The sequence below is a fragment of the Culex quinquefasciatus genome, chromosome 2, assembly GCF_015732765.1.
Source record: "Culex quinquefasciatus strain JHB chromosome 2, VPISU_Cqui_1.0_pri_paternal, whole genome shotgun sequence".
Taxonomy (NCBI): domain Eukaryota; kingdom Metazoa; phylum Arthropoda; class Insecta; order Diptera; family Culicidae; genus Culex; species Culex quinquefasciatus.
The window spans coordinates 143,643,959-143,666,251 of NC_051862.1; the positions used below are offsets into that span (position 1 = coordinate 143,643,959).

At 39.0% G+C, this 22,293-nt stretch overlaps 3 protein-coding genes across 3 annotated transcripts; 1 reads left to right on the top strand and 2 right to left on the bottom strand.

Moving 5' to 3' along the window:
* The first annotated feature begins 2,648 nt into the window (after positions 1–2,648).
* LOC6046699 (cuticle protein 8) lies at positions 2,649–21,222 on the top strand. The gene is made up of 3 exons (XM_038255982.1): positions 2,649–2,720; positions 2,851–3,435; positions 20,708–21,222. The coding sequence occupies exons 1-3, from the start codon at positions 2,709–2,711 to the stop codon at positions 21,158–21,160; spliced, it is 1,050 nt and encodes a 349-aa protein (XP_038111910.1). The 5' UTR covers positions 2,649–2,708; the 3' UTR covers positions 21,161–21,222.
* LOC6046700 (larval cuticle protein A2B) lies at positions 7,346–8,225 on the bottom strand. The gene is made up of 2 exons (XM_001863827.2): positions 8,108–8,225; positions 7,346–8,041 (listed from the first exon to the last, which is right to left on the bottom strand). The coding sequence occupies exons 1-2, from the start codon at positions 8,117–8,119 to the stop codon at positions 7,508–7,510; spliced, it is 546 nt and encodes a 181-aa protein (XP_001863862.1). The 5' UTR covers positions 8,120–8,225; the 3' UTR covers positions 7,346–7,507.
* Positions 18,187–18,822, bottom strand: LOC6046702 (larval cuticle protein A2B). The gene is made up of 2 exons (XM_001863828.2): positions 18,766–18,822; positions 18,187–18,699 (listed from the first exon to the last, which is right to left on the bottom strand). The coding sequence occupies exons 1-2, from the start codon at positions 18,775–18,777 to the stop codon at positions 18,247–18,249; spliced, it is 465 nt and encodes a 154-aa protein (XP_001863863.2). The 5' UTR covers positions 18,778–18,822; the 3' UTR covers positions 18,187–18,246.
* Positions 21,223–22,293: the final 1,071 nt, after the last annotated feature.

Consider the following 22,293-nt stretch of genomic DNA (forward strand, 5'->3'; position numbering starts at 1 on the left):
TATGTGTTTCTAACAATAAATTATTAATTAATAGTTCCCCCTGAAGAAGGCGCCAATCAGCGCTGAAACGTCGGACACAGTTTCACTTTGCCCAGACTGAGTAGCCGATCAAACTCAAAATAATAACAACAGTCGAACTCTCATCAATTATAATTATATTTAGTGTAAATTTGAGTGTTTAACAAAAAAAATATTGAAAAAGTTGAAAATGAACTCAAGATTTCGCTTCGTTACCGATGTTGCGAATTATGACAGTTTGAGTATTAATTTTTCGTATTTTATGAAAATTTGAGTAATTAAGTAAAAGCCTAAAATAAAATTAAATATTAATTGGTTGGATTGGGTCATTTTTTGAAATACACAGAAAATTAGTTATCATCCGTCGATAAGATAATCGCCGATAGAATTATCTAAATAACGTTAACGATAGGTTGTCGTCATGACGATAACGATAGACCTATCGTTATCCTTATTGTTCCTAGATAATTTTATCGTGAACAACCTTGTTACAAACATTTGACCCTTCTTTTCTACATTTTATTTTTTATCATTTTTACTTTCCACAAAAAAATCAAACCAACACAATAGTGTTAAAATTGAAAAAAAAAGTATGGTCCTGTCTTGCCCCTGTTAAAAAATAAAGCGTGCTCAGAACTGGTCTATAACACGATTTTCGAGAAAAAAAACACACACACACACACACACACACACACATAAAATATATATTTTTTATTAAAAAAAAATAAAATCATTTTCTAGAATACATATCTGATACAACATAAGGCTTGCACAATTAAAATTGTTCGATCGGTTAACTGCACTTATACCGAACCAATCGTGCAGCAGTTGGAAAATCGGTAAATTTTACCAAATTCGCCAAAACAAATCAAACTTTATGGCAACAAAAAAATCTGTCAATAAAACATTATATTTAATTCCCTTGGCTCAAACAATGGGTCTAACATCCACTTCAAACCATTTGCTTTACATTCCATGACTTATTGAAGTTTGACCTTGACCAAAATATTCTAGAAGCGTTCAATCCCGGGCCTAGAAGTGTCACACAAAAAACCAAACCTCCAGAACCTTCACCATCACAAATCACCAAAACGACCACACGACGGCCACTGCCTTAATCCGATCGCCATCGTGTCAATCGCGTCACTCATTATGAAGCGTTGAGCGCAGATTAAATCGCTCAAAAGTTGAGTCCTTTCCAGAACTAAGTCTACCCCACTCAGTTCACTTCCCAGCGAGTGTCAGAATTATGAAACTTTACGACCACATGCTGCTGTGAGACAGAGTTGGGGCCCTAAATGGCCACCTCGCCGGTTTGCCCCGAAGGCGTCAATCAAAGACTGCTCTCCGAAAAAAAAAGTGTCATAAATCACGTGAACTTGAACCGAAGTGCACCAATTTCCAGCCGGCCCCGTCCAATGGCCCTAGGGACCGGATCTGGTCAATTGGCATGGGAAAGAGAGCTTGCGGCCGGTCGTAATTGAATTAAAACTCTGCTTTGGGTATGAGCTTTTGTCGGCTTAAGGTAATGTTGGGGAGTTCTTGTTTGGTCTCTTTCTGCGGTTTGGGGATTTCGTTGGTCCATTGATAATTGAAAGAAAAAACTATACATTCTCATTCATATACAAATGACCGAACGAGTTAACACACAAATCTGATTTGACAGCATAAATCTGAAATTACAGAAATTATTGTATTGTATTACAGTCCAGACTCGATAATCCAAAAGCCTCGGCAAAATTTCACTTCAGATAGTCGAATCAATAAAAAAAAATCGTTGTCTTGTTTCTGATTGTGGAGCTTGAATAATTATAACCTCAAATATGTTACAAATTGTTAAGAAATCCAGGATGGCGGCCAAAATGACGGTGTTAAAATACTGAGAAATTTTATTTGCTATGCTAAAAGCCAATCAACAACACAAATTTGACTAAAATGGGGTCCATAATCGAACTTCGGATAATCAAAGCTTCGGTTAATCGAAACTTCGGATAATCCAGTCTGGACTGTATATTATGATTAAGATTCGCAATATTGTTATAAGTTGTAACATTTCAAAATAAAAAAAAACAAGTTTGCTGGCGTAACGAACGTTCTTTGGGTGTACCCGGTAGGAAGCACGACACGACTGTCCACCATTCTTGGAGCGTTTGAAGTGGCTTTTGAAACCTCAAAGACACGCACCTCGCAGAATTGACCGGTCTCTTGAGATGATTTCGTACAAGCCACTTCTACCGAAGCAGGTGTGCTCTCTTTCTGGGCATAGGACTCGTACCCCGCGGTGCTCTCGGCTGCGGTCGACCACCAAGGTGTGGCCAATACTCTTCTGGTGGTTGTTAGGCCGTTTAAAAGGTAACAATAACTAATAATGGTAGCGTTTATCTTTCGCGGGCCAAGTACCTGATGGGAAACGGTTGGTATGTCGGACGGTGAGTGTGAGTGAGAGCGCGAGAGGGTCGTTGGATACTCGGGGTGCGTGGACTTTTCACCGAAAAATTAGTTCGATACAGATTTAACAGGGTGCGGATTTGCCGCCTTAGGTCTGACGCATGCCACCCCGGCGGGCCCTAGCTAATCTCTTGTGGTATATATACTGAAACTTTGCAACGAATTAGCACAGTTCACCGCCGTCGTGTCTCTTCTATAGATCTAGTTTCGCAGGTTCGAAGCGATTTGAAATTTAGTGAAAAATGGCATTCAAAGTAAGTTCGTACTACTAGAACAAGTGTTTGTGGGGGAGTTGTGATAAGTGTGATAAGAATTGATTGTTCTAAAGGACTGTTATCAGCTGGAATATCTGTCTAATTCATGTTTGTGTTTTTTTTCCGTCAGTTTGTTGCTCTGTTTGCTCTGCTGGCCGTGGCCACCGCTCAGCACTACGATCCCCACTACTACCAGCCTCAGCCTCAGTACCACCAGCCCCAGTACCATGCCCAGCCTGCCCTGGTGAAGACCGTTCAACCGGCCCTCGTTAAGACCATCCAGCCCGCTCTGGTCAAGACTGTGAAGCACGTCGAGTACCCGGATACCCCCGCCGAGTACCAGTTCGCCTACGATGTCCACGATGACCAGACCGGAGACATCAAGAGCCAACAGGAGGAACGCCACGGAGACAACGTTAAGGGAGTCTACACCCTGATCGATGCCGACGGTTACCGCCGTATTGTCGAGTACACCGCTGACGAGCATAACGGATTCAACGCCGTCGTCCGCCGTGAGCCCCTCGAGGGACACAAGATCGTCAAGACCATCGCCCCGGTTGCCAAGGTTGCCTACGCTCCGGCTCCGGTCAAATATCTTGCCCCAGCTCCCGTCAAATACCTGGCTCCAGCCCCCGTCAAGTACGTCGCCCCTGCCCCAGTCAAGTACATTGCCCCAGCTCCAGTGACCAAGGTGTACTCTGCCCCGATTGCCAAGGTGGCCGTCCCAGCCGTCGCCAAGGTGGCCTACGCCCCGCACCCGGAAACCGTCAACCATGTCCAGTTCAGCGGACACTCTGCCAACTACCACTACTAAATCGCCAGAATACCGACCGACCTCAACACCCAACCCTACTCCTTAGTGCCAACGCAAACCGTCAACTTCCGGAAGAGACCGTTTTCCGGAATGTTGGAGTGTTATCTAGTTGTAAATATGTGTAAATAGCCGTGATATTAACTATCAACTGAAGGAAATACAAAGTGAATCAAGACGTAACTGTTTCAGTGTTTAATTTTGTCCATTTCGAACGTAAACCTTAAATTCTACAAAAGTGATGGACACAATCTGTCATCGGTCAGCGGCGTTAGGCAATAATTCAATCTTGGATAGGGTACAGTAGTCATCAATGAGACACGGGGAACAATGATAAAATGGCTCTAACAAGACGTAGTTTCAACCAATCAGGCTCATATTTGGGGGAAAGGTGTGTCTACTGGATACACGTCTGCTATAATAGTGGCTTTGGTTATGGACGCTCCCTTGAAAAGTTATCCATAAATGTTTGATTCTGGGGTGTAAAAGTAAATTATGGACAAAAAATACCTTTTCGCTCGTAGGCTGCCATTTACACCAAAACTAATATTTCTTCAAATTTCTTTCAACGTTCCATAGGGATTGTGTTGGGCTACAATGTCCTTTCATACTTTCATAACCAAAGTTTAGAATATACCCAGAATCCAGAGCTGTCTTATTGTTCCCCACTCCTTTCAGCCCATGGGTAACAATGAGACACTTCGATTTTTCTTCATTAAACTTTTCAAAATCTATGGAAATCTTTCAAAAAATGAAATGAAAGTGATTTTTGGCATATTTAGAGAGTTTTAACTTTATTTAACAAAAAATATGAAGTTATTTGGTATAAATATATGGATTTTACTAAAATTAAATACTTTTTAGTATAACTTTTGTTAATTAAGGTTTCATGTTGGCAAAATTGCTCTAAAATGTCCAAGGCAAGTCACCTGCAATGGAAAAATACAAAAACATGATGTTTTACCAGAAAAGTATTGATTTTCGTAGAGTGTCTCATTGTTCCCCAGCTGTCTCATTGTTCCTGCCAAGAGCGTCTACAATGAGACAGTTGAATAACTCTGGCTGTACATGTCGGATAGATCTCATATTTTGGTCAATGTTAGAACACATTAAAAGAAAGATAATGCAACAAAAAGCTCATTAAAACATGCTGATGAAAAAATTAGAAAAATCGTTGAAAGTTGAAAACCAAAAGTGTCTCATTGATGACTACCCTACCCTACATTGATTGCCGATTCTTACAGAATACATCTATGCTATTTGTGATAAGGTCCTTTAAACAAATGTAAACATCTGGTGTATCCTGCTTTCTCCGATGAACATTGACATAAGGCGTCATCCATAAAGTATGTCACGCTCTTGGCTTTTGGCTGATTTTAGCGTGACGTACTTTATGGATGAAGCCTAAGTTGTCAAAGAGATACATTCAATGTTTACATTTGTTTATAGGACCTGATAATAAAGAGGATACTTAAAAAACATAAATTTTATGATGAAATGCATCCTTATAACCATCTTGCATTCTTATTAAAAATTATAATCGTTTCATATAGCTCAAAGATTCAAAAGAAAATTAAAAATAGTTTTACCAGTTTTACTATCATGTTTGAATAATTCTAAATATTTTAGATCTCTATTTTAGACTTTGCCGAGCCAGATAGAAATCGAACCCATCACCTTCCGTTTACAAGGCGAAACCCGTAACCTCACGGCCACGGTAGCTCGACTCGGTACCTTGGACCTTGGTGTGTTTGATATTTTTTATAACGGAAGTGTACATTCTTCATTTATTCAAACATTTGGCGTGGGATACTAATATGAGTCAATAGGGTGTAATATAATTGTATGAAAAAAAATCTGTCCAAATTTAGTGAGCACAGCACCTCTTCAGTTCCTTTTGAGGTACTAAACAACTCCCATAAGTTTGGGAACAATTGGTTAAGTCCCCACTTTGCGCAAAGCGATTCAATTTTGTATGGGAATTAGTAGGGGAAAACCCTTTTTTTTGGATTTTGATATTTCAAAAATCCAGGTTTCACGCTATATTGAAACCGGATTCATATTCGGATGCTCTGGAATGAGCTCTACAACTTTTCCCAAGAGAGTATGGTGCTAGCTTGTTCCTATAAAAATATACAGCTTGTTCAAAACTCGTCATAAACGTGTTTTTTGCTTGAAATGCACGTTTTAGACTAGGTTTGAGGACTTTTAAATTTTTCAGGTTGAGCTCACTAGGTTTGAATAATTTGAAGGGAATCGACATTCAGACAGACATTGCTCACAAAGAGATCATTTAAGATTACTTAAAATTTTAGAGAAAATCCCCGCAAAATTTTAAACGGCTTTCAAAGGTCCAAAAGTTGCCATCTATAAACAAAAAAGAGAAATTTATTTATTTATTATAGTCAAATTTCTCTATTTTGTAACAAAAGATTTACAATAAAAAAAAATTCTAATTCGTTATATTCATCACTGGATTCACTATCATGACTTGTATTCATATTCATTAGGCATTATTGGATTTTTCACGCTCAAAATTAGTAATTTTTACAGAGACCATACTTAAAAATTACGAATATTATGTTTAAGTACAGGAAAAATATTGTACACCATATTTTATATTAATCTTCAATGCGTGTTCTTAATGATAACCTTCGCTTTTGGGAGTGCAGTGCAGGTCACATTGCATTTGAAATTAAATGTGCTTGAACTAGCTCTTCCGTACACAAACACCCCAAAATTAATTAAGTCGAGCGACGAAACAGTCTACATTTTTTTACACATAATAACAGCATCGAAAAGTAATACTTTTCGATACAAGGGCTGAAAAGTAATATAATGGGTGCTGATAAGTTGAACTTTTCAACACTTGTATAAAAAAGTATTAATTTTCAACATTGGTTTGATTTGAACAGTGAATTGACTAACCACATAGAAATTTAATTTCATACAAAAGGTGTTTTTAGAAATTGCATGAAAATATAAAGCTGTTTCATAACTTCTTTTTTTCACCACTCATCTTAATGATTCAACTCAGTGAACCGTTGGATAAATGTTCGATTCGTGCTGAAAAAACCTTCTTCTAGCAGCTTACTACATAAACTTCTATTACTGCCTGTGACCATTTCGTCGTTGTCGTGCTAACTTGTCGCACGTGCATTTTAGGCCAAATTGTGTTAAGAACCGAAAAACTCCGTGCATTATTATCCAATTATTATTATCTTTATGTGCAAGAAGTTTCAATACTGTCGTGCTATCTAGACACACCCTGAAAATTGCTGTGAGTGCGATAACTGGCCTAAAGAATTGCAAGTCTGTACGCGTTTGCCCGACTACTGTAAACTAGAGAACATGGAGCTTATTAGAAAACGGCCATCTCAAACCAAAAATACCAATCGAAGCACATGAACTGTTAAACGGAGATACCAATCGAGCAAAGACAAAGGATTTTGATCGATTGGTACCTCCGTTGGACAGTTCTCGTTCTTCGATTGGTACTTTTAGTTTGAGATGGCCGTTCTTTAATAAGCTCCAGATTCTCTACTGTAAACATTTGTAATTATAAATCGGGACTCCGACAACCAAATTCAACAAAACTTCGGGATAATGCACAGAATGATAAATAAAAAAAAACGTGTTTGTTATTATTTACAGTGTTTGCTATATATCTTGTTTATTCAAGGTTAAACATTAAAACGCGTTATTCTCGAAATGCAACGTGCGACAAGATCGATTAACTGTGTATCGATGATTCAAACCTTTTACTGCAACATTTCGCTTTTGTTCTCACGATGAATGAACAAATATGTTTTTTTTCATTTCAATTATAAATTTGTTTATTTACATATGCGGTTAAATTAAACTAGTTTGTGAGAGTGAGGTATAACAGCTAAGAGATGAAAATATGGCATATTGTGTAGCCTAAGAATGAGACATAGATGGGATCAGTGCGGAGGTATGCTGCCTAATGATCTCTCTAGTAGTGCGAGTAGTGGGGTTCCGGGTGTCCGTAGTGCACTGGAGCGACAACCTTGGCCACTGGGCTGTACACCTTGGCGACCGGCGCGGCAATCACTTTGGCAACCGGAGCGATGGTCTTGACGATCTTGTGTCCCTCGAGGGGTTCACGGCGGACGACGGCGTTGAATCCGTTGTGCTCATCGGCGGTGTAGTCCACAATGCGACGGTGACCATCGGCATCGATCAGGGTGTACTGTCCCTTGACGTCATCTCCGTGACGCTCCTCCTGTTGGCTCTTGATGTCTCCGGTGTGCTCATCGTGGACGGAGTACTGGAACTGGTACTCAGCGGGGGAATCCGGGTACTCGACGTGCTTCACGGTCTTGACTAGAGCGGGCTGGATGGTCTTGACGATGGCTGGCTGGACGGTCTTCACCAGGGCAGGCTGGGCATGGTACTGGGGCTGGTGGTACTGAGGCTGAGGCTGGTAGTAGTGGGGATCGTAGTGCTGGGCGGCGGCCACGGCCAGAACGGCGAAAACTGCAAGGAACTGGGCAAAACAAGAGAAATTTGAATTGGAACCACTTCTTCAACATTTTTGCTGGCAGGATCTTACTTTGAATGCCATCGTCACGCTGGTTAGAACTCTAGTCAGACACCCGGGTCACTGAAAGGATTAGTGTGATGGTTCTGTTGGAATGATCTCGCTGAACTGTGTTGATTGAGAGTTCAACTATGGTTTTTATACAATCGACCCGACGAACGCAAGTTCTTCGGTCATCGCAGAGACACAGTTCGGTCGGTCGTGTCACGTCAATAATTTGCGTTTATTTTTTTATTCGTTTTTCGGGCCTGCGAAGGTTCATGCAAAAATATTATTTCTTCCTTCGGACCTCGAACCGTCGTCGTCGCTGGGTCGATCTGTGCAAAAGCACTCCTCTGTCCGCCGCCGCTGCTCGTGCCCCGAGGGCAGGCCAAATGTTGCAAAAATTGTTTCGTTCAGCTCAGCCTAGTGAACAGCAGCGCACGCAACCGCCAGTTCATTCAGCGCCGCGCAAATGAGGAAGGAGGCGGAGGTTGAATGAAAATGAGGAAGCGTGGCGGGGAATTGTAGCGAAAACAAACTTCAATCGCGGCCGGAGAGATATCCTCCCTGAAGGGTTGTTGCCGGCTCCGTTGAGTGACACACTCTTGGCGCGAGAGAGAGGTGACGAAATTGGTCGCGATTGAAGCCAGCTGAAAGAATTGATCGATAATTAGTTCATTTTATTGACACCGGTGGTCATAGGTGAAAGCGATAAGAGTTTAATTTGTTACAATAATAAATTGGCAGATTGTATTACTATGTAATAGGATGTAACAAAATGGGTCATTTTTGCGGGCATTCCAGCGCGTGACCCTTTAGGTGTACTGAGCCCGAATCATAAATATGAGCTTGATTGGTTGTGACAGTACCTGGCGCTTTGACTTTGAATTTTAAATGAGATTTAACCCGTAAAATCGGTGCGTTTTGGTTTTTGCCAGTTTTCAGCCCCTTAAAGATTTTTGCATTTTTCAAAAACCTCATGAACTCATAGTCCGTGTTCCAGGGAACAACTTTGCCGAAGAGCGCTAAACGATTCGTCTACTATTAAAAATGTTACAGAATTTATAAAAATGCAAAAAACGTTAAGGGGCTCAAAACTGACAAAAACCAAAACGCACCGATTTTACGGGTTAAATCCCATTTGAAATTCAAAGTCAAAGCACCAGGTCCTGTCGCAACCAATTAAGCTCATATTTGGGATTCGGGGTCAGTACACTTAAGGGATCATGCCCTGAAATGCCCGCAAAAATGACCCAATTTGTTACATTCTACTATATAACCTCATTTTTCTGTTTATGTAAAAATGGACGCTCGGTTTAAAAATTCTGTAATTTTTCTTTACTCGACTGTTAAAAATTTTGAGATAAATAGTTTCATGAGAAATTCAAGGTACTTTTCGAATCTGCAATAACCTAGGAAGGTAATATTTTCATATTAAACAAAAATTTTCAATCGAAAATTTCGTGTTTTTTTAACCTTGCAGAGTTATTTTTAAGAGTGTAACAAGGTTCTACAAAGTTGTAGAACAGACAGTTAAAAAAATGATATATAAACATAAGGGGTTTGCTTGTAATCATCACGAGTTATTGCGATTTTTTAAAAAGTAACTTTTTATGTTTCTATATGTTTTGTCGTTCGTGACTGTTGCGGGTGACCAAAAACGTAAATTTTTACGACAATTTTTTTCAAAAAAATATTTTCCGTAAAATCACGATCATACAAACGGAATATGTATTCATTGCCCAAAATTTTAGCAAAATTGGTCCATCCAATCTAGAGATAAAACGACACCCCTGAATCAACTCGGCGTTTCGAAAAAAAAGTTCATAACGTTTGAAAATTCACTTTGGGCATGGAAAAATTTCAAATTAATCGCATATTTATCAATCTTCACCAGGGATGGAATAATCGCGAAAAAATCAATTTCGCTTGCGAACTTTTTTCACCCGCGAAAGAGAGAGGAGGCAAATCACGCAAAAGAAAATCGCTCCCGAAATTCTCCAAGAAAATCAATCTGCTGATGATTTTTTTTGTGAATTTCGTTGTCAGCGCCACTCAAAAATATTTATTTCACTTTGTTTACACACATTGCCCATCTACAAAATTTTACAGGTCATTTTTCGACGTGTGACGTTACACTTGCAAGTGTAGTAATGAAAAAGATGTTCCGATCATTCGTGCGCGAGAGAGGAGAGCCATGCTCCCTAAGGATTTTTTCTCTTGATGATCATCCAAAGATTTTCTTTTGATGATGTTTATTCCATCGCTGATCTTCATAAAACATTCAGGAGTGATTGTTAATCATCTTTTCAGAAGATTTTTGTTTAATTTTCTGTGATATGAAATTGTGAGATTTTCTATATGTATGTAACCTCTTAACTTAACTCAAGGACCCATTTCAAAAAGGCCGTCGCAAATATTTTTCAAAATTTAATCTTTCCAAAAAAATTGTCTAAGAAAAAAAATTTTTAAAATTTTGCAATCTAGACTAACACTTCAAATTGTCTAAAAAATTAATTCAATGTTTCTGAGACGAAATTTTAGAAAGTTTTCTGAACCAGTTGTTTTTTTTTTAATTTTCACTGATAAGCTCTTTTTTGAAAAATCAAAAAAAAACCTTCAGCTATTTAAAAAGTAAAAAAAGTAAATCTTTCCCAGTTCCTGAGGGGAATACCCTTGAAGAGTATCGAAAACGCCGCAATTTATTAATATTTTTGTAGAGTACTTTTCGATTGCAAATTAAATTTTTCATTGAATTTTTTTGGATAAATTTTCTATTTTTCCGAAAAAAACACTATTTTTGCAAAAAAAAAAAAAAACATGACTCGGTGAGAAACTTTTTGGTCGTACTTCTCTTTGACTAAAAAGTTGCGGGTTTCTGTCCACTAAATCATATCAAATAATTTCTAAAATAAATTAATATTTATTTTAGGAAATTGATTTGCATATTTTTTGTATGGACAGTAGGGGGAAAGATAAATTGGAAGCTTTAAATAATCTCTAACAAGACCGTCCGATCTCCGACCTGAAGGGTCACCTCTCGGACGCCGGAATAAAACCGCGGGAGATTAAAGTGCTCTCGCGCAAGACAACGGTAACAGGTACACACACACTGTACCTGTTGTACTTCGACCGCGGCACCGTCAAGATCCAAGACCTGCGGCGGACTAAGACGTTGGACGGTTTTTGGGTAAACTGGCGGTTTTACACCAAGAACCCGACGGACGTAGCGCAATGCCACCGTTGCCAGAAATTTGGCCACGGCTCGCGGAACTGCAACCTCCGGCCCCGCTGCGTGAAGTGCGGTGAGTCACACCTCTCGGAGGCGTGCGCACTGCCACGAAAGGCGGACTTGGGGGACAAGGCAGAACAAACCAAGCCGCGTGTAAAGTGCGCGAACTGTGACGGCAACCATACCGGCAATTACCGCGGATGCATCGCGCGCAAGGCCTACCTCGAGGAGCAGGAAAAGAGGAAGAAGAAAGCGTCCCACCCTCCTCAGCGAAGTACGAGCGCAGCCGTTCCTGCAGCTGGACAGTGTACGGTTCCAGCGGAAAACTCAGCGTTCCCTCCTGGTTGGGGGCGTTCGTTCGCCAGCGTGGTCGCTGCCGGTAGCGGCAGTACGGCCCAGCAAGAAGTCACCGGGGAAGATCTCTTCACCCTGCCGGAGTTCTTTGCTCTCGCGGGGGAGATGATGACGCGGTTTCGGAGCTGCCGGAACAAGGCAGAACAATTCCTGGCCCTTGGGGAACTGATGATCAAACACATCTACAAAGGATAAATATTCTGTGATCTAGATATAAGCTTTCTCTTCCTCTATCCCCTTTCCTTTGCAATTTCTGTAAGTTTTTTTTTAATAGTTTTTTCTTACTCTTGCTAGTGCCTTAGTTAAAGAAATAATTGTTCCTAAATGGATTATGATGCAACACACAGCTGTAAGGAACTCCAAAACTCTGTTATGCACTTCAAAATAACTCATTGTATCTTGATTATTCACCAATAAAACCGAAATGAAAAAATGAAAAAAAATAATCTCTAAATATACCCCCTGGCTCGATTCATTAGGCAAGAAATAAAATTTAAAAAATAAATTACTGTGTCAATTTGGACCAAATCGGTTATGTTCACTATTGATCGTTGATAATTATTTAATTTATTTTTAACCAATTTTGTTCATAGATACTTTTTTACATTTTTAGGACGCCTCACAAACAACTCCATGTAGCATAAATGTCCTTATATCTTTTTACAGTTTAGAACTATGATTGAAAAAATGTCTTTGTATATTGTTTGGAACATTTTCAGGATCGACCTGCTTACCTAACACTTCAAAGAGATAAAACAAACCCTAAATTATTGATCAAGAACCAATATAACTTCTACGATATAACTTCACAGAGCAATCGAGGCTTTGAGGTTACGAGTTCGAGTTGTAAGCGAAAGCTTTGATTCATGTCTGGCTCGGCAAAGTAAGATTTATTCAGCGAGTAAATCTGCTCACTGTGAATCTTGACCAGTATGGGGATGGGTTTCAACTAGCAGCGTTACTGGATTTACAATCCAGAGGTCGTGAGTTCGATTCTAGTTCCGGGATGATGAAGTTTTGTTTATGAACAAAGTTCCACGAGGTTGCATCATTTTTACCAAGTTTTTCATTATTCAAAAAGCATTTTGAATAGTTGTAAGCACTAGGCGTGTTCGAATTATTTTCCTTAAGAACACACCAATATTCTCCTAATCAAACATCCACCCGAAAAAAAGAAACATCTCCGATCGCTCCATCTAATAGCAGCCCAAAAACGGCTCAACTCTGGAGATTATCGCTCACGAGATTAGCCCCCTCCGATGCTGGGGCTCGCGATGGTCAACTGCCCAACGGGGTGGATTTTGAGAGATAAATTGAAATGCTATTTCTATGCTGCTGCCGGCTTGACATTGCTCTACGATGGCACGAAGCTGGCGCGCGAAGGCGGACAGGACAGACAGACTGGCAGGTGAGGAGACTCGAAACTCTCAGCACGACACTTAAGGTTGCACAATCGCTCTCGGTATTTAGATGGGAGCTCCGCCGGGGAGAAAATTAAAGGAGACCCCGAGCCGACCACCGAATGAGACTAGAAATGATCGGGTTGTGATTTAAGGACACTTTGTTTTATAAATTCGAATAAATTTTACAAAAATATAGCAAAATCCTACAAACTACATTTTTCAACATAAATTTTAAATTCATTTTAAGTTTTTGAAAGTGGACGAAAATGATATTAAGGACCACACGAAAATTATAGGCTAGATTAGAAAATTTTGATTTTCATTTCAATATGAAAAGGTAAATACATTTTGTTTTTTTTTTTCATATTTATTCAATATTTTCAGATCATTTTTTTGTTTAACCAAACCACCTCTACTTGCAATCGCTACCGCCAAATCACAAAATGGACCAAAAACCGAGTGCCGCCACCCCGGAGCGTGACCACGAAGACTCTAAGCCCGTTCGAAGAGGAATGCGCGGAGAGGAGAGAGCGAGTGCGCGGGCGATTCGTGAGCAAACACGGCGAAGAACGGGAGGCGCGTCTCGCCGGATCGTGAGAGAGCAATAAATGGTCTGCTCGCGCACAAACTTGGTCAGAAATGAGCTGGCCGCGGCCTTGACATTGATTTTACGGCTGCCACACCCCTTGCCATTTTTTTGGGAAGGGTGTGCGAAGATTAGGATGGAGATTTGAATAGTAGATGGTAAAATAGTTCTAGAAGTAGTATGATTGCTTCATTTTATTTCGTTATATGATGGAGTTATTAAATTGTTTTTATTACATGAAATACTTATCAATAATTGTGTTGAAATTAAAAAATAATACTTTTTATATTTTGTTATAGAAATTCAAATTAATAGACGGACTTCCAATGACCACCATTCATTTCATGTTTAATTAACTTCACCTAAATATTTTAATTCATACCAAAAATAACAATTTGCTTATTTAACATTGATTTTTTTTTTAATTTTGTTGAAACCAATTTATTTTATCAGCCAAGCAACCAACTGTTCCCAATAACATCGCACGTGAGTGTTTAAAATTGAAATTGACACAACGTCTGAGCAACTTGTTGCCAAAAAAGCACCCTTCAGTAAAGATCCAAAATGGAGGGGAATAACCCAAACAGCGCTTGTTATAAAAGATACGAACATTGATGGACAGAGCATCAGACGTGGGTCACACTTGGGCTGAATCAGAGTGGTGATAAATTTGACAGTTTAGTTAAACGATTTCATTTTAAGAAATAGAATTTATCATTATCAGAATTATGAACATCCTTCAAATTATTAAAAAAAAATCTTTTAAATTTCAATTCAGGCCGTTACAAATATTTTGCAAACTCTGATCAAAGTCGAAGGGGAGGAAAAAGGGGGGGGGGGGGGCAAAAAGTTTTTTGAAATGGATTACACATAAGTCCAGTTGTTTTACAATCCTATTTTTCCAGAATTTCTAAGAATTGACGAAAAATTTATAATTGCGAGAAATAAAAGTTTTTACGTTGATGTTCTTTGGAATTCCAAGTTCGGGCCAAACATTGAATATTACGCCCATTTAAAATGCTAGTCTTGATTTAAAAAATTTCAAAATATTTTTTTTGAAGAGATCGGAAAATTTCACGAATGTTTCATGCTATAACATTGAAAATCGGACCATTAGTTGCTGAGATACCTGCATTAATAAATGATTGGTGGTTTTCATGAGACTTAGAAAACTTCAATTTTCGTGTTTCTTTTTCTTAAAGTGGCTCTATCTCAGCAACCCGAGGTCCAATCTTCAATGTCTCTTAGACAAATTTATAGCAAATTTCCTTTCAAAAAAAAAAAATTATAGAAATGGTCACTCATGGTCATTATTTTAAAAAATCGAAAAACTGCAAATATTTCGCTAAAATCAAACTTTCAGTGGCTATATCTTTACAGATTTTTTGATAAAGGGCTCCGTTATCAAAAAATCTGTAAAGTACTTTTCGATTGCAAATTCAATTTTGCATTAAAAAGTAATGTCAAACTTGTTTTTGCATAAAACTTAGATTTTTTCCAAAAATCACTATTTTTTCAAAAATTCATAACTCGGCGGCAGATTTTTGACCATGTTTCTCTATGGCTCAAAAGTTGCGGATTTTTGTCCCCTAAAACATATCAAAAAATCTCGAAAATCAAAAAATACGTATTTTGGGAAATTGAGTTTTAGTGAAAAAAAAGTTGATAAAAAAATCTGCAATTTTTTTTCCATGTACCTATTTTTTTCTCAAAAGTCCTCAACAATACCTACAACTTTGCCGAAGACACCAAATTGATCAGAAAATTCACTCAAAAGTTACAGCTGTTTGAATATTTACATACCATTTTTGTATGGGCAGCTGCCAAAATTGTATGGAGACTTGTATGGGTAAACCAATGACACAAAATAGCATATTTGGTCATAGGGAAGGCCCCCACAAAGTTTGAGCCAAATAAAAAACTACATATAAAACCCATTTCCGGGTTTGGTAGAGAATTGCTCAAATTCAGAAAGTAAAAATTAAACATGTCAAGACATCCCAACATTTGTTGGGGAGCCCAATTATTTTTGAGCTAGTAGTCACAGCCCAGAAACTAAAAACCAAGGTTGTTAAAATAAGCAGATTCTCTTTTCTATTTTCAAATTTGGAGGCATATAATTTCGAGTTTTGAAAAACACCATAAATCATTAATTATTTGAGTAAAACTTTGGCATTTTTTTCAAATGTGCAAGAAAGCCTACTGTTGATAATCAGTTCAGCTTCCCTTGTAACTGTTAACATTCCTTTTCTGCTAATCAACAGTTGAGAGCGGAAAAAACCTTAAAATGTTGCTTTTAATTTTTATTGTCGTATAGCAAAAATCTTTAACTTTTAACTTTCAAAAAAATTAAATAACAGGTTGATGCATACCACTGCACCCACTACGACACAGACAAGTTCATCAAGAATAAAAATAAACAAATAATATAATTCGGTACAGTTTTACGTCCCAACATGCCATTGAATACAATGGCATACAAATCTTCAAAAATTGCATTAATTCTTTTTAATTTATGTCAATAAATCCATAATTTTTCGAAAAAAATTAAACTGTCACCTGGAAATTCCCTGAAAATTGCTTAATTCATCGCTCGATTTCCGGGAAATTTAAAATCTTGAGAATCATCACCCTCTAAGGGTAAAATATTTTTGTTATCATTTTCGTGTAGTTTTACGTAATTTCATGTTAAAAGAATGTAAAAAGATAATCACATTTTTGTAAGTCAAAAAATTGTATGACCTAAACTTATCCCTAGACCTCTGATGACGGTACATTACATACAACCACATGAAATAAATTGTATACAGCCTCCTCAAATTGACGATATCTTTATAAAATGTCCACCTTGCCCGCATACACATACACACACCTCACAGTTTACCCAGGTGATTGCTCTCGTTCTCGCGTGAATGTTCGCGACTTTCGCTTTCGTTTCGCACGCGGACAGGAATTCCAATTGACACACATTCGGCCCTTGCCATCGTCGTCGTCGTCGTCCTGTCTGTGGTCTGCCGACGATCAACGCTCGTGAGCTCATACAAAGTGCTCTTGTTTTCTTGTTTGGTTCAACTTCTCCTCTCCGAATTCGGTCAACTCTCCTTGTGGCGCCCTCCTCTCCACTCGCGTATCATGTTTCGATTATGTAACGTTTTTTTCAAGGTTGAGCATGAAATCAGTCCTTTTCCTTTTGTTTTGAACCCCGGTTCTCCGGTAACCTGAGTTACATTGTTTATTTGATTTTGGTTAACTGCGGTAAATTTTCTTGAAATAATTCGTTGGCGTCGAACTGTTAAAAATTTATCGCGACGGTGGATTGCGTTGGATACTTTTCTATCACAGTTTTTTTGTGCGATCAATGTGGTAAATGCGTTGGTGGATTTTTAACAGTTCCAAAGATTTCAAGAAAATTTTCCATGGTTAATCAAAATCAAATTAACAATGCAACTCAGATTTTGGAAACATTTAATTCAGGGATGCTCAATTTCCAAAAAAAACTAGTCTGTTCAATTTATTTATTTTTCTAACTTATTTTAATTTTAGATTTAGGGGTATGTTTAGCAGGTTAAGCACTCGCTCCTAACTCCATCCAATCGGCTGATTTTCATTACTTAAACGCTTTTTATGAGCTTTAATTGAACGTCAAAGTGCTAATACTGCAACATTAGAGGCACGATGGAGTTAGCTGCTGTTCCCTTACCCATTTTGTTCTCATTTCTTCATACCATTTTTGCCTTCCTCACCTCACTGAGGCAAGGCTATAAAATCACTCGAAAAATGAACTTCTTAAATACACCTCCTAGATATACCTTCACGTATACCTATCGACTCAGAATCAAATTCTGAACAAATGTCTGTGGGGATGTGTGTAGACACGATTTTTTTTCCACACGATTATCTCAGAACTGACTGAACCGATTTTGGCCGGATCCGTCTTATTCTGTTCGTTTTGGGGTCCCCTAAGACCCTATTAAATTTTATTTTGTTTAGTAAAGTATTTAAAAAGTTATGCCAAGAAAAAGATTTTTGTAGATACAAAAAAGGGTGATTTTTTGCCTAACCTCAAAAGGCTGGGTCTTTTTGTTTACGTGCGAGAGTCGCGCCAGATGCGAAACGCCCGGTTGCCACATTGCTTCAAATGAGAGTCTGCATGTTTTCTGGAAAAGTCTGTATCAGGTATATATTTTTTCATAAACTTATTTTCATTTTTACTTTGTAAATGTGAGGAAGGCACCACCCACCTAATGGTGGATTAAGAAACGTTTTTTTTCTAAGATTACCCCAAAGTTCAAATGGTTCATTACATAGAAGTTGATTAAATTGAATCTTTCAGACAAGAGGTGAAAATCTACAAAAAGCGACGCAAAAATCGATGCACAGAGGAGCAAGAGGGATAGATTGTTTGTTTACATCTACAGATTCGCCCTATTGAAAAGTGAATGCAAAATTCCACATCACTTAATTTGTTGAATCAAAATTGGAATATAAGAGCACAGTACGTAATGTGATTTTCTTCCACTTAAACGCTTGGTTTCACATTTCAACTATTGTATTATATTACGCACATATCAACAAATTGAGACTAGAGATGGTCTTAGTAGTGGTAGTTCAGGCTCGGGGCGGAGAAGCTCACGGTGGCCAGGTTGGCGGGGTAGGCAACCTTGGCCACTGGCAGAGCAACCTTGTGGACCACCGGGGCGGCAACGTAGTGCTGGACTGGGGCAACAACCTTGGCCACCGGGAGGGCGGCCTTGACGACCTTCTGGGTCAGCGGTTCACGGCGGACGACGGCGTTGAATCCGTTGTGCTCATCAGCGGTGTAGTCCACAACGCGACGGTAACCATCGGCATCGATCAGGGTGTACTGTCCCTTGACGTCATCTCCGTGACGCTCCTCCTGTTGGCTCTTGATGTCTCCGGTGTGGTCATCGTGGACGGAGTACGAGAACTGGTACTCGGCGGGGGCATCGGCGTATTCCACGTGCTTGACGGCAACCGGCAGCAGACCAGCGCTGGCCACGGCAATCAGGGCAGACAGGAGGAAGAACTGCAATGGAACAAAGTCGGATGGATTAGAACACTTTTGTGAGATCTCCGCTTTTCGACAACATACCTTGAACGCCATTTTAAGTGGATGTGATTGGTTTGTGTTGATGATACTTGTGCTATGAAATGCTAATAAGCGACTGATACTTGCCTAATCAGCACCAAAAGTATTTATACTAACCATTTGGCTGACCCTGCAATTGCCTACCACATTGGCTCGAAAACTCCTGAACCGGCCCACAGCCATTCAAAACTTCTACGCTCGAAAAATACTTGTAGGTCCTACCTCAAGCCGCCCAAACTGGTAGCAGAAGAAATTGTGACCTTCGTGGTGTCAACAAATCCTGTCAACGGTCGTAAATTACCGGTCAAACGCGTGCGACAAAAATGTTAATCCAATCACTTCGGCCGACTAATATGGAATTAGCCGGAGAGACTAAGAAAAAAAAAAGCCGAACTACATGGAATGACCCCGTGCCTACCACGCCGGTCCACCGTAATGCATCTCTCGGTGCTGACTTCGAAAAACAAAGTAAAAACTAGTCTACCGGCTTGGCGTGGCAAGGTAAGTCGGATCGAAATTTCCTACACACTCCAATCAATAACCAACCGGGGTACCTTAGGTGTTGCTCCAATGGCAGAAAAAAGTAATAGCATTGGCGTCAGACTTTGTCACAAACAAGTTGTGTTAGGTTTTTTTTGGGTTAACTTTTGGTCAAATTAGTAGTTTGTCTTGTGAGCAAGTTTTAAAGTTTAGTCACCTAGTCACCTAACAGTGTCATTGGATTTTGTGCTGAATGTGTTTAAAATTCTTGTCAACAGCTGTCTAGTCCCAAATGCATTTTTTAACATTGAATGTTAAACGAGGTTGTGATAAGTGCCACGATGAGTTCACAAATGGATTCAGCCGTTTCCCGTAACGTCTGACCCTTAATAAACAAAGCTAAAGATTTTTTTATTGATTAAAAAATAAAAAAAGCCAATTGAGAAAAAAGTACGGTAAGAAAGTAATAGAAAAACACTGTTCAATTTTTCATTATTTTGACTGAAGGACACGTACATCATTCGTCAACATCAGGAAACAGTATTGTTTTCAGCACTTTGTTTCATTAATTTAAGCCTTTCCATTGACAACATTATTAATTTTTTTAGCTACACTAAATCAACCTACGCACATGAATGCAGTTCTGAGTAAATAAAACTAGTTTAGTACGATCCACCTCTACGCAGCAAATTAAACAGATTGGGTTGGTGCTGCAAACTACGAACCATGTAAGACAAGTCTGGTCTAGGGAAAGGCCACTTGCAGATAAATGAACCCATAATAGGGCAGCATACCTTATCAAAGCGCAAGACCTAGACCGAAAAATGACGGTCGTATGATCTTACACTGAGCATTTAATTTGACATGTATTTCGCTTTAATTAACTTCTTTAAACATGCAAATATTTTTACGAGCGATCGCAATTTCCATTCACAACAGAACCAAGCGTAATAATTTTAAGATATGACCACGATTTGCGTGGATTTTTTAAATTTTTTTAGGTAATAAGATCGTAAAATCAATAAAATCAAATTTCGTTTGAATTTTTTGGTTATATTATCAACAAATGTTCAATATCCTGAAAATTGTAGAAAAAAAGCATTTGACCATGAAAAATAATTATGGAGACCACTAAAAGGTGACAATTTCTTCTGCTACTAGTTTCAGTTATAACTGGTGCGGCTAGCCTGCAAGTATTTTTCGAGCGTAGAAGTTTTGAATGGCTGTGGGCCGGTTCAGGAGTTTTCAAACCAATGTGGTAGGCAATTGCAGGGTCAGCCAAATGGTTAGTATAAATACTTTTGGTGTTGATTAAGCAAGTATCAGTTGCTTATTAGCATTTCATAGCACAAGTCTAATCAACACAAACCAATCACATCCACTTAAAATGGCGTTCAAGGTATGTTCTCGAAAAGCTGAGATCTCACAAAAGTGTTCTAATCCATCCGACTTTGTTCCATTGCAGTTCTTCCTCCTGTCTGCCCTGATTGCCGTGGCCAGCGCTGGTCTGCTGCCGGTTGCCGTCAAGCACGTGGAATACGCCGATGCCCCCGCCGAGTACCAGTTCTCGTACTCCGTCCACGATGACCACACCGGAGACATCAAGAGCCAACAGGAGGAGCGTCACGGAGATGACGTCAAGGGACAGTACACCCTGATCGATGCCGATGGTTACCGTCGCGTTGTGGACTACACCGCCGATGAGCACAACGGATTCAACGCCGTCGTCCGCCGTGAACCGCTGACCCAGAAGGTCGTCAAGGCCGTCCTCCCGGTGGCCAAGGTTGTTGCCCCGGTCCAGCACTACGTTGCCGCCCCGGTGGTCCACAAGGTTGCTCTGCCAGTGGCCAAGGTTGCCTACCCCGCCAACCTGGCCACCGTGAGCTTCTCCGCCCCGAGCCTGAACTACCACTACTAAGACCATCTCTAGTCTCAATTTGTTGATATGTGCGTAATATAATACAATAGTTGAAATGTGAAGCCAAGCGTTTTAGAGGAAGAATATCACACACTAGTTTGACTGTTTATTATAAAATAACGATGATGTCCACGATGGAGCCAATTATTGACAATTTAATATTTAGATTCTAAAATTTTTCGACTCAATCCCGCCACGTGAACGCGAAAAAAACAACCAACAAACATCCAACCTTTGTTCAAGTTTACAATTATTATTTTGATTTGCTTCTGAGTTTTGAGTCAGTTTTTTTCGAGTTTTGCAATACATTGCTTGATTTTAAAATTGTGTAAGCATTTTTACTTAAGAGATTTTTAAACTTTTACAAAGGAGATGTTCTTCACCAAAACCGAAAATGGTTTTTTAAAATATTTTTTGACTTGGCACAAACTTTTTGACGTTCTTCCCTATGATCAAAGATGCTTTTTGTCTTCGGCATTATTGTAGGTATTGATGACAATTATGTAGAAAAATGAAGTTATTAATTATTTTTAAATTATAGAAAAAAATGCAAAATCAAATTTCCCATAATCCATATTTAGAAAAAAAATTGTTGGTTAGAACAGTATGAACAAAAATGTTGCCAAATTTTTTGTCAAAGAAAATCGAAGATTGGAGATTTATTTAATTTGCACCGTTTCAAGTACAGTCACCTAAAGTTAAATTTTAACTGAAAAATTCAAGTTTATCATTTTTTAAATAGTATGCATGATTATCAATTCCTGAAAATATTGTCTGAATAGTGTCCATGATTGCCCATTGCATATTTACATTTTTTTTTTTTTTGAAAAGTCGAGATTGGACCTCTGTTTGCTGAAATATAGCAAATAAAAGAAACGATACAAAACAATTGAAGATCAATATCTCAAAAACAAGTCAGAAAATTCCTTCGAAAGATACAGATTTTCGAATATTTACGTGCCATTTTTGTATGGACAGCTGTCACAATTGTATGGAGCCTTGTATAAGTCAGCCAATATCGCAAAATTGCTTCCAAAGATTTAAGGGATGGCCCCCAAAATGTTTGATGCAAATAAAAAAAATACATAAAATGAAAATGAAGGAAATCGGGCGACTTCCTAGAGAATTGCTTG